At 50.5% G+C, this 15,999-nt stretch overlaps 1 protein-coding gene across 1 annotated transcript in view; it reads left to right on the forward strand.

The window, feature by feature from the left end:
- Nucleotides 1-401: 401 nt before the first annotated feature.
- The window catches only part of robo3 (roundabout, axon guidance receptor, homolog 3), a gene marked incomplete at its 3' end in the record, with an annotated part of 65,886 nt that continues 50,288 nt past the window's right edge, over nucleotides 402-15,999 (forward strand). The window contains 1 exon segment of the mRNA XM_080509071.1: nucleotides 402-708. Within this exon segment, the coding sequence (XP_080365197.1) occupies nucleotides 573-708 (136 nt within the window). The 5' untranslated portion in view covers nucleotides 402-572.

Consider the following 15,999-nt stretch of genomic DNA (forward strand, 5'->3'; position numbering starts at 1 on the left):
CGTTTAGGGTTAAAACACCGGGTTTGGGTCTTTTCTCCTGGTCATTTATTCCGGATGCAGCTTGGACTGAATGCGCGCGACTTGACCGCAGCGGCTACAGGGTGCGCGCTGCGCGCCGCCGCGCTCCGGCTCCCATCCATCACCATCTATCCACACACAGTGCGCCGTGACCGTGCCGCTGCGCCGGGAGGCTGCAGCACAGATCCAGAGGTCCGGATCCAGAGATCCAGAGATCCAAGAGATCCAAGAGATCTCCAGACCCAGACCCAGACCCAGAGCGCAGGGATCCCAGTGATCCAGATCCAGAGACCCGGACCCAGAGCGCAGGGACCCGGAGCGCAGCGCAGCGCAGCGCCGCGGAGGAGGACGCGCTCAGTCCGGGTGACGAACACAGTGGGGAGCGGGACGCCTCTGCCTCCTCCCCCGGGGGGGGTTCGTGGTTGGCCGCTGGGGCGGAGAGCGGAGGTGCTGCGGGTGGCCAGGGCGCACCGCGGCGGTCGGTCGGTCGGGTTCGGGGCTGCCGGTGGGAGTTCTGCGGCGGCGGCGGGCGGAGATGCTGCGCGTGTTGCCGGATGCCGCCGGCCGCTAGGCTGGAGATCCTCCCGGATTTCTCCCCGCTGCGCCCCGTCTTCCTCACGCCCTGGATGATGGAGCGCCGCCTGGCTCTGCTGCCTCTCCTGCTTCACGCGCTCTCAACTTTGGCGTCCGGTAAGTTTTGACTTGTCTGAGGTCTGGTTTTTTTGTTTTTATGGGTTGTTTTTTTTTTTTTTTGCGGCTTCGGCTTGAAGGTTGTGCGTCACGCGCTGCAAAACTGTTTGGAGAGAAGCGGCGCAAAGTTGCCACCTGAAGCCGTCACGTCAGGACCCGGGCTGCGGGTGGCTGCAGACCTCCTGCGTGACGTCACTTTAAAAAGGCCACTCGGGCCCAGATGCAGCTCCAGCCACCCGGGGGACCCCCGGACCCGCACCAGCATCTGCGCCCCACTGGAGCCGCTCCTTTATCTCCATTATCACAGCCATTAGCGACAAAGCAACAGTGGGACGCTTTGTTGCTCCGAGCGGGTGCTTTGGCGGATTTACCCCCCCCCACCCCCTCCCCCTGGAGGATCTCAGGTGTGACCGTGAGGAGGACGGAGAGCCGGAAGGACCGAACCGGCTCTCACGTCTCGGTCCGCGAAGGATGGAGCAGTTTGGCCACATTAATCTGACCTGTGATCAGTGGGAATGGAACAAAATCCACCTACAGTCAGTTTTAATGGTTCTACCCTGATAGTTCTATAGAAATATCCTCAACGTGAAGGAGAAATGCAGAGCGACTCTCCTTCTACACGTTCTGCTGTGATTTCACTCTAGTGGAACTTCTAGTTCCTCCCGATGACACTTAAAAACTACGAGACTGTGGGGCTGATTAGTTTAGACGCGGCAGAAGCCACGCCCCTTTTCTTTGAAGCCCCGCCTCTGTAGTTGTGCATCAGGTGATGAAGATGTGTGACTCTCCTCCAGAATGTCTTCAGACTCCTGAAATGCAGGATCTGCTGTGTTCAACGACGCAGGAGCTTCAGTTTCAGCGAGATTCTTTCCTGGAGGAGCTGCAGGAGGTGCAGGAGGTGTAGGAGGTGCAGGAGGTGTAGGGAGCTGCAGGAGGTGCAGGAGGTGTAGGAAGCTGCAGGAGGTGTAGGAGCTCCAGGAGGTGCAGGAGGTGTAGGAGGCTGCAGGAGGTGTAGGAGGCTGCAGGAGCTGCAGGAGGTGTAGGAGGCTGCAGGAGCTGCAGGAGGTGCAGGAGGTGTAGGAGGTGCAGGAGGCGTAGGAGGCTGCAGGAGCTGTAGGAGGCTGCAGGAGCTGCAGGAGGTGTAGGAGGCTGCAGGAGGTGTAGGAAGTGTAGGAGACTGCAGGAGGTGTAGGAGCTGCAGGAGGTGTAGGGGGTGTAGGAGGCTGCAAGAGTTGCAGGAGTTTGCAGGAGGCTGCAGGAGGTGCAGGAGGTGTAGGAGGCTGCAGGAGCTGCAGGAGGTGTAGGAGGTGTAGGAGACTGCAGGAGGTGTAGGAGCTGCCGGAGGTGTAGGGGGTGTAGGAGGCTGCAAGAGTTGCAGGAGGTGCAGGAGGCTGCAGGAGGCTGCAGGAGGTGTAGGTGGTGCAGGAGCTGCAGGAGGCTGCAGGAGGTTGCAGGAGGTGCAGGAGGTGCAGGAGCTGCAGGAGGTGCAGGAGGTTGCAGGAGCTGCAGGAGCTGCAGGCTTTTTGCTCTAAACACAAACCGGCCCGATTGTGATGCACTAAAACAATTCTTTGTTTTTGCTTGACGCAAATGCGATAATATTGTTTGTGACAGAGCTGCATGTCCAGTCCGGTCCAGTCCGGTCCAGTCCGGTCCGGTCCGGTCCAGTCCAGTCCAGTCCAGTCCAGTCCAGTCCAGTCCAGTCCAGTCCAGTCCAGTGAATCCGGTCCGGCCGGTGCTCAGCCTCCCTCCTTTACAGGCAGTAACGTGAGCTGATGCTGCTCCTCGGGGACGACAAGCCGGATTAAAGCTGTTTATTCTCTCCAGTAAAAAAAACTGACACTTTGAAACACAAAACAAAAAAACAAAGCAAAAAAACAAAAACACCACCAGGCCTTGTTCTCTTTTTATTTCCCTCTCTTGTTCTGGTGAATTAGCATTTCAGAGCGAGAGGTAGTGACGGAGGGGGGGGGGGGGGGGGGGGTCTGGTTTGGTCTGTAACGTGAGACCAGCACCGCCACACGGCCTCCACCTCCTCCTTCACTGTGAGGTGGAGGCCCAGGGGTCCCGCAGAGCGCCCCCAACAGGAAGTAATCAGAACACCATCGTGTCTCAGCCTGCAGGTGGAGGTTTCTCCTCCCTCGGTTCACCTGCAGGTGGAGGTTCTCCTCCTTCGGTTCACAGTGAAACCTGCAGGTGGAGGTTTTCTCTCCTCGGTTCACAGTGAAACCTGCAGGTGGAGGTTCTCCTCCCTCGGTTCACAGTGAAACCTGCAGGTGGAGGTTCTCCTTCCTCGGTTCACAGGTTCGTTCTGAGATTCAGGGAAAGAAGCAGAAACACTGTCCAGGACGATCCAGCGCTCTGCCAGCAGCTGAAGTGTTTGGTGGAATCACACTGAGTCACCATGGCGATGAGTTGTCGCGCTGTTCAATAATCCATTGTCACGAGGAGATTTCAGCCGAGCCGCTCCGCGTGGAGCGAAACCAGTGACGGTGTGAGTTTAACGTTTTAAATATGTAAACGTTGAAAAAGTCAACAAATCAGTCAAAAGGAAACGACTGATTCTCCAGCAAAGTCAAGCTGCTGCTGCTTGAGAGGTGCAGTGAGTGGGCGTGGCCTCCAGCGATTGGTTCACAGGTGAAGTGAGTGGGCGTGGCCTCCAGCGATTGGTTTAGGGGTGAAGTGAGTGGGCGTGGCCTCCAGCGATTGGTTTAGAGGTGCAGTGAGTGGGCGTGGCCTCCAGCGATTGGTTTACAGGTGAAGTGAGTGGGCGTGGCCTCCAGCGATTGGTTTAGAGGTGCAGTGAGTGGGCGTGGCCTCCAGCGATTGGTTTACAGGTGAAGTGAGTGGGCGTGGCCTCCAGCGATTGGTTTACAGGTGAAGTGAGTGGGCGTGGCCTCCAGCGATTGGTTTACAGGTGAAGTGAGTGGGCGTGGCCTCCAGCGATTGGTTTACAGGTGAAGTGAGTGGGCGTGGCCTCCAGTGATTGGTTTAGAGGTGAAGTGAGTGGGCGTGGCCGCCACCGATTGGTTTACAGGTGAAGTGAGTGGGCGTGGCCGCCACCGATTGGTTTACAGGTGAAGTGAGTGGGCGTGGCCTCTTTCTTCACGGTGACGATGACGAGGATCTCTGAGGAGGGTTAGAAGCTGCAGCTTCCCTCGAACGTTCACGTCAAACATGACGGACCCTCAGAAAGAGACGCCGCCATTTTGTTTTCGTGGTCACGCGACGTTGAAGGCTGAACCTTCCTATTAACCACGTCACCCGGCTCTTCACGTTTCACATCAGCAGCTCCGTCTGTTTTTGCCGTTATTGGTTTATTGACTTCACGTCTGTCGCGAGAGAAAAAAGACCTGCGGAAACCTTTGTAGTCATTTTGGAGAACGACCCCCCCCCCCCCCTCGCCCCCCCCCCCCCCTCCCCTCCCCCCACCTGCTCTCCTCAGATCAATCAGACTGTCGATACCTTCTAATGATCCATCATTGAAACGAGCCGCCGTTTATTTCCTGTCAGAGGAGAGAGAGAACATTGTCACTCGTCCTCTCCTTGTCGTCGCGGCACTAATCACTCTGGAGTCGCAGTTTGAAGCTTAGCTTGACTATTTCCGTCGGGTTTTTTTTTTTTTTTTCCCTTCCCTGTTGTTTTAAACACTGCGGGAGGCCAGTTAAATATAGAAATTAGAAATAAGTAATGAGGGAAACGGTGTGTTTGTGTGTTGCGGTCAGTAAACAGCCATTATGTTTGAGATAACGCAGAGCAGGTCTTCATTACGGCCGTCTGACGAGGCTCTGGATGCATTATTAACGCTGTTTGTGCTTCGAGCTGCAGGAAGTGAAGGAGAAGAAGAGTGAAGCCATAACCCTAACCCTAACCCTAGCCCTACCCCCTAACCCCTACCCCTAATCCTACCCCTAATCCTACCCCTAACCCTAACCCCTATCACTACCCCTACCCCTAACTCTAGCCCTACCCCTAACCCTAATCCCTAACCCCTACCCCTAACCCCTATCCCTACACCTAACCCCTAACCCGAACCTCTAACCCCTAACCCTACCATTAACCCTAGCCCCTACCCCTAACCCTACCCCTAACCCCTAACATAACCCCTAACCCTAACCCTAGCCCTAAACCCTACCCCTACCCCTACCCCTACCCCTAATCCTAACCCCTAACCCTACCCCCTACCCCCTAACCCCTATCCCTACCCCTAACCCCTAACCCTACCCCCTACCCCCTACCCCCTAACCCCTACCTCTAACCCCTATCCCTACCCCTAACCCTAACCCCTATCCCTACCCCTAACCCGTTCACACCACAGCCAGACGACCGTGTCGTAGAGTGGGGGGTAGGGGAAAGGTGGGGGGTGGGGGGGTCTGGGAGCCGGTATAAAAAAGTGACGGTTGCAATGGATCCGAGCTTTGCTGTCGTGTTAACCCCCCCAAAAAGAGAAAGTTAACTCTTCACACTCCTGCTGGAGGAGGCGGGGGTGGGGGCGGGGGTTCGGGGAGGGGAGGGCAACATGTGGCCTGTAATGGGGGTCCGGACCCTCAGGCAGGGAGCAACTGGCTCTATTTAGCAGTGCTGACAAGACAAGTCACCCCCTCCCCTCCCATAGGCTGCACCCCGGGCTGCAGACAGATGGACAACCCCCCCCCCCCCCCCCCCCCCCCCCCCATCCCCTATCCCCTCTACCACCACCACCACCAGACACACACACACACACACACACACACACACACACACACATGCTGGCTTTCCTCATGGGCTTTGAGCTGAGGCTTCTGTCTGGACGTATCGTAGAGTAGAACAGAAATCTGGATTCTTTCTGGATTCTTCCCTGGGGACGGCGTCCAGGACGTGTTTTTGTTTTAATTAGGACTGAAGTACCCGATCAGTCCACGATTCTTCTCAGCTGCTGGATAAAACACGTCGATACAGTCAGAGTTCCTGTCAGTTTGCTTTAAAAACTAGAGCTACGCTCGGTAGAGCACACACTTTCGCCAACGCAACCTTTGAAAGCATCGCGAGCACATGATAATAGCCGTTAGCTCATATAGATGCTAACTAGCCTGTCGGGTCGCTACGTCACTGTGTGAAACACTTGAGCGGGGAGCGTCTCCATGGCAACGCTTTGTACGGGACAATTTTTTTTCATGGTTTTTGGGGATTTATTCGGAAACGATTCGCCGTTGTCGTTCCAAAATCGAATGGATTGGTCCTTGGAGGATGACAAGTCGTTCCTGAAGCTTTCCTGCAATTCTGACGAGTAGTTTTATGCGAAAAGTTGGTAATATGCATACATACAACCGACTTCTTGGTCAGCAAAGGTAATGATGAATCGCCGTGGGGAAACCAGCCGCCTGGTATTGGAGGGCGGTGGCGGCGTCTGGAGGTGTTGCTGCGGCAGGAAGGACTTGATGATTTAATGGTCGGTTCTGGGAAGCGACAGGCTGGGCTCTGATCGCCTGCTACCCTGAGAGCCGCCAGACACAAACAGGGGGGGGGGGGGGGGGGTTGGAGGCGTTTCACTGCGTCTTTTCTCGTCTCGTTAAATCCAACTTGTGTCAGAAATCACCGGCAACATTGAACGGCGGCGTCGGAACCCAGCTCCCCGTCACTTTCTGAAACCCTGTGATTTAATTACAGCAGAACCAATGTTCCTTTAAATATCTCTGCTCACGGGGCGTTTATCTGCTTTCATGGTAACATGATCACGCTCATGAATAAGCAATATTCTCTGGGATTGTACGTTGTCAGTCTTTCATGTATGATGAGAGCGGCGGGAAGCCGCGTCTCCTCGCGATGCCAGGCAGTGGATCATCGTGACTGCTGATCAATGGAACTTTATATTTAGCCGCAGCCTCGCCGTATCTAATCATCCAGCTGGAAGAAACCAGCGCCGCTTTGTATGGGGAAGCAGAATAGTTTCATCAGTCACTGTCAAACCACCAAAACCACAAATTATAGGTCTCCGCATGTAGATTATCCTGAGTTGGATGGAAATGACCTTACTTGTCAGCTGCACTCTGCTATCAGTCAATAAAAGACACAAAAACAACCCTGAGAGTTACTTTCTTCTTCCACTTCTTGTTTTTAAACTCTGCCTCTGGATTGTTTTTTCTCCGATGGGTTCAGGAAGTCCCCCCCCCCCCCCTCATGGTCGACCTCCAGGCCAGACTGATAGCTGCAGATAGTGTGTGGAAGTGGTTACAGCGCTAATAGGAGCTCATTTTGACATTTGCTGCAGTGGGACAGGAAACCGGGGGGGAATTCCCCCCCCCCACAGCTCTGTTTGGGGTGTCGAGTGTCCCATCCAGATGTTTGGCCACCCGCAGTACCGGCAACCTTTAATGCTCAAAGAGCCATTTGGTCCCGTTTCCAACTGAACGCAACACCCAAAGAGCCGCACGCTTTTATTTTGACAGTCCCCCAGGAAGACCATGCCAGGACGACACGACACACATGATTGACAACTTACAAACTAATAAACTGAACTACATGAACTAAGCAACAAAAACACAACACAATTATTACCGACACTACAAACCTAACATAACCCCCAATAATTACATTTAAAACGCGACAAACAGAAACTCCCATAATGCATTGCAGCTCTCAGCTGGATTGTTAGAACCATGAGTGTGAGCGGTGTGTCTTTAATGTCCTTGAGTTGGTTGTGCGATTCACTACGAATTGGACCCACTTGGAGCTGCCGGCGCTTCACAGCACGGCAGTTTTTACTGTGAAAGTACAGGAAGCTCCCAGCTTCAGATACCAGTTGAGCTGCTGTCCAGCAATTCTACGTTGTTCATGCTATTGATGCCGTATTGACGCTCAAGGAGCCGCAGTGGAGGGGACCAAGGAGCCGCGGGTTGCCGACCCCCTGGTCCAGACGTTTGGCCACCAGAGTACCGAGTATCCGTCCAACTGTCCCCCGTCCAACTGTCCCCCCTTGTTCGGCATTTCCTTCGCCGACAGCAGGTTGACCAGTGTCGCCAGGGGACGATAACTCGTCCTGATAGTCACTGTTTAAATTGAGGCATTGTGATGTGTTGTAATGTGGCTGCTTTGCTTTATCAACACATGCTCGTAACTGGAGTGGCGGAGAATTTCGCGAGACTCTACCCTCTCTGTGGCTGGAGAAAAACGCAATCTATTCTTCATAGATTCTTCCGAGCCGTCCGTCCTCTTAATGGTCCCCCAGAAACGCACCGTATTGCTGATGCAACCTGCTGCCAGATAACTGCACCTCCAGCGGTTTGTCACTGAAGAGCGATGTTGTTTCATGAGCCAGGCGATATTAACCCTTCGCTTCACTTCTCCCCCGTCTTGTAAATGAAGGCGTGTGTCCCTCCCGGTTCTCCAGTCAGATTCTCTCAATGGGTCTTCACGCCAACACGTCACAGTACCCGTTAAACCTCCGTCCGTCGACAGACGTTCGTGGTGAGCAGGAAGAAAAATGTCAGTATACTGATTTTGATCTTTCATGGGGTTTTAATCCCAAGTCTTGAGTCAAGAATCTTCCCCGCTGATCCCACGAGTTTCTCTTTATTACACCTCATACAACCTCATGACATTAAACTTCCCAGGAACCAGAGTACCAGCAGTATCAGACTTGATCCGACGATAGTGAAGCATTCCGCCCGAATGTGACTTTTGTCTTTCCTCTGGACTCAAACCACAATATTTACTAAAGGTTCTCTCTGAAAACCATCCCTCCACCCTTTAGCTCTCCCCGATCCGACGTCGTCCCCTCTGGCTGCAAGCGTTTCTTCCTCCGGCCGCCATTTCTCTCCCGCTGCAGGTATTTCCTCCTGCCTCTTCTCGTCTCTTCTCGTCTCTCGTCACGCCAAGCACTTAAAGCCAACTCGCAGGAAGGGTGAAGCTCATTGCCAGTTACAGTTCCCTTGTTTCCAGAGACCTTACCCTCGCCGGAGTCTGGAGAAAATCGATGCTTGTTACTGGCGAGCTCCTCCATCCCAAACCTCTTGGCAGGCTCTGTGAAGCCTGGAAGTATTTTTGAACCGGCCGCATTAAAGTCCTCAGAATTCATTTTGCTTCCCTGAGCTGCGTTCAGAGTTATTTGACTCTTCATATAAGGGAGCAGTTCAGCTGCAGTATCGCTGGAGATATTTGATGTCTTGCAAAAAAAAAAAAGAAAAAAAAGAAAGGCAGCTGTTGAATATTCATCACAGTGAGGAATCTGGAGGAGAGTACTTTTCAAAGTCAAAGCGAAAAGGAGTGGAGATCTGCATGTGTGGGGGGACGTTGTGCTGCCGCCCACTCGGCGTGTTTCCAGGAGCTGGAACCGAATCAAAGCTTAATGAACTCCTCGGCCTCTCGGCCGCGATTCACCGCCGGGAACTTTCTGCTTTCAAAACGGTTCTCGGCTGCCTGCTCCCGTTGGACCGGACAGAAACGCACCAGTGTTTGCTCTCCATCGACGGAGAGCCGCTCTGCCTTGACAGCGAGCCCAAACATCTCGCCAAACCTCATTTGGCTGCCCTGGGGGAGGTGGGGGGGGGGTGGGGGCGCTCCGAGGGAGTTGGAAACACAGTCCTTTGTACAATAGAGGGTTTTTTATAGACGCTGCAGTGGGAGTGTGGATATCCCAATTTCCATGACCTCCCCAAAGAAAAAGAGCAGAAAGAAGCGCCTCCAAAACGTCCCCCCCCCCCCCCCACTTACCGTCACGGCCCCGGAGAGTCCCAATAAAAACACCCATTTCCTCTTCGGGTGCTGAACGTCGACAACTCAGACCCAAAGAGCTCGTCTCTTTACGACCTCCACTTCGTCTCCGTCCTGCAGGACAGACGAGCAGAGGAGACTCTCTCTCTCTCTCTCTCTCTCTCTCTCTCTCTCTCTCTCTCTCTCTCTCTCTCTCTCTCTCTCTCTCTCTCTCTCTCTCTCTCTCCGGCCTCGGCCTCCCTCAGGGCACTCAAACTGGCCTTCAAGACACATTTACAAAACAGTTCCACCGGCGTTGGTGCAAACTGAGAATCGGGGGAGAGTCAGGGGGGGGAGAGTATGGAAAGATCGAGGGAGGATCGGGGGAGAAGCAGGGGAGGATTGGTTTAAAGTAGGGGGAGGATTGGGGGAGAATCAGGGGAGGATTGGGGGAGAATCAGGGGAGGATTGGGGAGAATCAGGGGAGGATTGGGGGAGAATCGGGGGAGGATTGGGGGAGAATCATGGAGGAATTGGTGGAGAATCAGGGGAGGATTGGTTGAAAATAGGGGGGGAATGGGGGAGGATTGGGGGTTAATAGATAGGGAATTAGGGGAGGATCAGGGGAGGATTGGGGGAGGATTGGGGAGAATCATGGAGGAATTTGGGGAGAATAGCTGGGATTGGGGGGAGAATCGGGGGAGAACGGAGGGAGAATCGGGGAGGTTTGGGGGTTAGTAGGTAGGGAATCGGGGGAGGATCGGGGGAGAAATGGGGGAGGAGAAATCCAGTCGGCTCTAAAACAAAGTAAAACGACCTGCTGAGAAGAAGTGCAGATGAGGAAGGTTTAGGAAAGTTGCTGGAGTTGCCGTCGCGGCCCTCGCTCGCCCTCCTCGCTCGCCCTCCTTGCTCGCCCTCCTCTCTCGCCCTCCTCTCTCTGTCTATTAAATGATAAATTCTCTCTCTTCGCCACCGGCAGACACTCTTCTGTGTCGGAGTTTGAAAAGACTTTCCGGAGCCATTAACCGCTCTGTCTTTTAGAGCGCCTCTTATCTGCAGAGCTCAGTCGGCACTTTTAAGCTCCGGCACGGCCGGATCTCACTCCTTCACCACTTCATCTCACTCCTTCACCACTTCATCTCACTCCTTCACCACTTCATCTCACTCCTTCACCACTTCATCTCACTCCTTCACCACGACCTGATCTCACTCCTTCACCACTTCATCTCACTCCTTCACCACTTCATCTCACTCCTTCACCACTTCATCTCACTCCTTCATCTCACTCCTTCACCACTTCATCTCACTCCTTCACCACGACCTGATCTCACTCCTTCACCACTTCATCTCACTCCTTCACCATGACTTCATCTCACTCCTTCACCATGACCTGATCTCACTCCTTCACCACTTCATCTCACTCCTTCATCATGACTTCATCTCACTCCTTCACCATGACTTCATCTCACTCCTTCACCATGACCTGATCTCACTCCTTCACCACTTCATCTCACTCCTTCATCATGACTTCATCTCACTCCTTCACCATGACTTCATCTCACTCCTTCACCATGACCTGATCTCACTCCTTCACCAGCTTCATCTCACTCCTTCATCATGACTTCATCTCACTCCTTCACCACTTCATCGCACTCCTTCATCTCACTCCTTCACCACTTCATCTCACTCCTTCACCATGACTTCATCTCACTCCTTCACCATGACCTGATCTCACTCCTTCACCACGACCTGATCTCACTCCTTCACCACTTCATCTCACTCCTTCACCACGACCTGATCTCACTCCTTCACCACTTCATCTCACTCCTTCACCATGACCTGATCTCACTCCTTCACCACTTCATCTCACTCCTTCATCATGACTTCATCTCACTCCTTCACCACGACTTCATCTCACTCCTTCACCACTTCATCTCACTCCTTCATCATGACTTCATCTCACTCCTTCACCACGACTTCATCTCACTCCTTCACCATGACGTGATCTCACTCCTTCACCACGACCTGATCTCACTCCTTCACCACGAATTCATCTCACTCCTTCACCCCGACTCGCCGCAGAGCGAGGAGGAGAGCAGCTTGTGATTTATTCCTAAGTCGTCGCCGTGGAAATGAAAAGCATCGCTCAGTTTGCCCGCTGGCGTTCAGCCTTCATGTCTTGTTCCCTGCAGAAAACCAACCGTATGGTGTGACAACACCGGTGTACTGTTAAATATGGTACCCCCAGAAAAATGAGCACGGGGGTTCATTTTCCAGTGCTGAACGTGGCGTTGATGCTGCAGCCGGAGGTTCTGCTCCTCGTCTCCGTCTTCCAGCCCCACCTGTTTTTCTTCCAGGCCGAAGGACTTTGAAGTTCTGTGATGGTGCTTTTCTCCTTTGTGTGCGTTTGATCTGAGGTTTGTGTGTACTCTAATTACTTCGCTCTCTCGTCACGTCGGACGGGAAAGTTCACGCTGAGAGTGGAATCAATTAAAATTAAACGGTGTTTAGTTTCCTGGAGTAACGGTGTGTAAATCATTAAAAGAAGCAACGGGACGTCAGTCTGGTGTGACATCATCACCTGTACTCGAGTATTCTGATGCTGAGTGGACGCTTCTCCTTGTTCTGGAAAAATCATTAAACTCGCAGTTCAATGCAACTCAAGTCACTTGAACATGAAGAAACAGGGAAGAAGCTGGCAGAACCAGGGTCAAAGGTCGTGGCTCTGAGCAGAACCAGGATCAAAGGAGAGTTTCTCCTCTTCAAGTTGGTTTTAGAGGAATTGTGATTCCTGATCTTCCAACACGACTGAAGCAGAACCCTGGAGGCAGAACGACCAGAACATCACCGGCATTTTTAAAACGACGTGGTTGTGGAGGTATTCTGGTTCTAGAAGCTTTGAAGTGTTTGACCACGTCTTTGTTTCATCCAGTCAAAGCAGAGATCAAAGCGACGGCTGAAGCTGCTATTGAACAAGTAAACTGTTTGTTCAACCTGGAATTACTGAAACCTCAGGAGTAATCCAGTAAATATCCTGCCCACGGCGAGAACCACAGAGGAAATACCAACATGTTTGGACAAAAAAAAACCCTCCAGTGAAACAAACTGAGGCTGTGCGATAAAGAAAGACTCTGCGTCGTTACGAAGCATCTGAAATAAAGCCGATAAGCGAGCTTCTGTTTTCCTCCTGTAAACCGATGCTAATGACTTTCCCTTTCTCTGTCAGCCGTCAGGAAACTTTCTAATAATAAAGTTTCACCTTAATATGACATAATATTACTCCTTAATATCACTCCACTGGATGTCGTGCTGCTCCGTTGTCACGGTGATGCATCCAGAGACGCTGCTGCTCCGGTAAGGGAGGAAAAAAGTCCCCCCAAAAAACCCAGAATTAAACAAAACTACGTTAATTATGTAAAAAAAAATAATGAATTAAACGATTCAAATCAATTAATTAAATTAACGCGTTGTTTTTGACAGCACTACTTTAAATCAGTACTTTAAAATTAATACTGGTCCTGTCAGTGCTAGCGTTAGCATGAGCAGCTAATCGCTAGCGGATAAATTCACCAGAAGTGGGTTTTGTGATTTAATCTCCCATGTTGACGGTAATCAAACTCTCCCGACCGACCGAAGGGTGGCGCCCCCTGGTGGGCGATGGTAACTTGTAACAAAGAGTCCAAACAATTAAAAAAACAAAACAGTTTGAACTGAGGTGAAACACAAATATTCATGTTTTAACGAGGAAAGACTGGGATTCCTGGGTGATGACGCTTTCAAAATAAAATGTAGGTAGATGTATTAGGCAGATGTATTCAGGCAGATGCATTTAGGTAGATGCATTTAGGTAGATGCATTTAGGCAGATGTATTTAGGTAGATGTATTAGGCAGATGCATTTAGGTAGATGTATTTAGGTAGATGTATTTAGGCAGATGTATTTAGGTAGATGTATTTAGGTAGATGTATTTAGGTAGATGTATTTAGGTAGATGTATTTAGGTAGATGTATTAAGGTAGATGTATTTAGGCAGACGTATTTAGGTAGATGTATTTAGGTAGATGTATTTAGGCAGATGTATTTAGGTAGATGTATTTAGGTAGATGTATTTAGGCAGATGTATTTAGGTAGATGTATTCAGGTAGATGTATTAGTCAGATGTATTTAGGTAGATGTATTTAGGTAGATGTATTTAGGTAGATGTATTTAGGTAGATGTATTTAGGTAGATGTATTAAGGTAGATGTATTTAGATCAGTTCACTCGGTGCCTCCAGGTGGAAAAGGGGCCGTCAGACCTAGACCCTATGACCCAGTGTCCAAAGTGCAGAACGGCGTCGTCACACGTTCACACTTCAATCTTTTAGACCGAAACAGGAAATGGTTTTTTTTCCCATCTTTTCTCCCGACGGTGGTAATTTGATCTGCGGAGCCTCGGTTTCCTCTCGGCCTCACAGACTCTGATGAGCAGCTTTTGTCTCTTTTTGTCACGACTTTGAAATGAGAGAAGAAAAAAGACTTTTTCGACCAGACTTTCCAACGTTAGCGGATCAAAGCTTGTAGAAATCTCCCGCAAATCCTTCAAGGACTCCTTTTTTAGCTCGTTTTTTCTCTCTCTGTCTTCAGACAGTGATTTGTGTTTCTGCCACGCTTTGCTTCGTCAAAGCGTCCGGGGCGGAGGCTCTTCATTAGCTCGGCAGACGTGGACGACGCTAGCTAACAGGTCCGGAGGGTCCACAACCTCCCTGTTAGGAGTCCGTCTGTAGAGAAGACTCTCCAGACTCCAGCTGTCTGTTCAGCTCCACCGCTCTCAGGCCACGTTCACACAAGAAGTGAGACCTCTGGCCTCACGACGACGTCTGAAAACTCCCGGCGCAATGGAGAGTCAGAAAAAAAAAAAACCCTTCTTTACATTTGCGAGTCATAATAATGAGGCTTTGCAGTGAGTCCGTGTCCCTGTTGGGTCGTGTAGTGCAGCAGATAACTGCAAAATTGAGATTAAGGCATTGAGATTTATAGATTTCGTGGCAGCCATCTTTGCTTTGATCCTTTGATTAGGTACTCCAGCCCAGAAAACCTTTCTTTTAGATACCTTAGTCCATAAAACCTTGATATACATGCAAAATATAATCTTTCATTCACATACTTGTATTGACGATTATGCGCTTGTGAATGACGATGATGCTGGGACCACTTTATGGACACCGGGTGTTGACTTTAACCCTTTTAATAGAGTCGGTTGGCGGTACAGAACGTGGATTCCCGACGAATAGTGAATAAGTGAATGGATAACGATCGGAGAATAGATGACTGAAGAACAATGCAGAATGATGCAAAATGTAGAATGAATGATGATGAATGGCTTTCTGTAACACATAAAGAACGTACAAATCAATAACTGGAGGTAATAATACTCCATAAACTGGAAGTAAATCCCCTATAGTGTCACACACATGCAGAGTTAGCCGATTAGCATTAGCCTCATTCACATCCGAGCTAAACGACACAGAACTGTTACCAAACACTCATCTACTAACCTAAACACTGAATATGAACACTTGTAGGCTTGATGACTATCAAGGACTTACTTCTTCACGAACGCATTCAACATGTAACGAGGGGTTCACTACCGTCTTATTATTATCAGAAAAACTCCGTTCACCTGGACGTAACGCGAGGACCCCATCACCTGACTGGGCTGTCCAAAATAATGCCTGACGAAAAAACCACTATTCTAACAGAACACACAATACACTTCACAGGGAATTTGTAACAACTTGGCTTGAAAATTGAGCTTTTCAATCAAGATGGCGGCCATCTTGAAAAAATGGTCGCCATGTTGGAATTTTGCGTGGCTAACGCCTATTTTATAAAAAGTGGACCTCAAAGAGTATCTGTGCCAAATGTCATGCTTGCGTCACAAACCGAAGTATTCTGGGGTATTTTGCAGTTATCTGCTGCACTAGCGGGAGCGAGTTCAAGATGGCGGCGGCGGCGAAGGTTCCGTACCCACAACATCGAGAGGGCGACCAATGAAAGCGTAGTATTTACATTCTAATACAGGGGTGTCAAACATGCGGCCCGGGGGCCAGAACCGGCCCGCCAGAGGTTCTAATCCGGCCGCCATGGGATTTTCTTTTTTTTTTTTTAAAGTATAAATATGAAAACTGACAGAGGCTGATCTAAAAACACTAGATTGTCAAAAATGACATTCAAAACCACCCTTGGTCAGAATTTGACCCCCGACATTAATCCAATCTGTGGAGGTCACATGACGCAATGCCTTTCACAATAAAACAATGAGTCCAACTTATGTGAAGTGATACTTTAGACATGTAAACTCAAAAAAATTTCCAGATGATGACAAATTGTTTTAATCCTGAATAATAATACGATATCCAGATACAGGTGACTGAGGGTTTTTTTTGTTGCAAATATAGTATCTGATTTCCTTTACTATGTAAATTTCAGATTAAACTGGCAAATTCTTGCAGTAACAAAGAATTCAAAAGAAGGAAAGACTTTGACATTTGTCCATATCTGCAGTTTAACATGTCATGTTTGACTTGTTCGGCCCCCAGAGGTCAGATTAGGTGGATGTGGCCCCTCAACTGAAATCAGTTTGAC

Source organism: Blennius ocellaris, assembly GCF_963422515.1.
Source record: "Blennius ocellaris genome assembly, chromosome: 14".
In the NCBI taxonomy this organism is placed as follows: Eukaryota; Metazoa; Chordata; class Actinopteri; order Blenniiformes; family Blenniidae; genus Blennius; species Blennius ocellaris.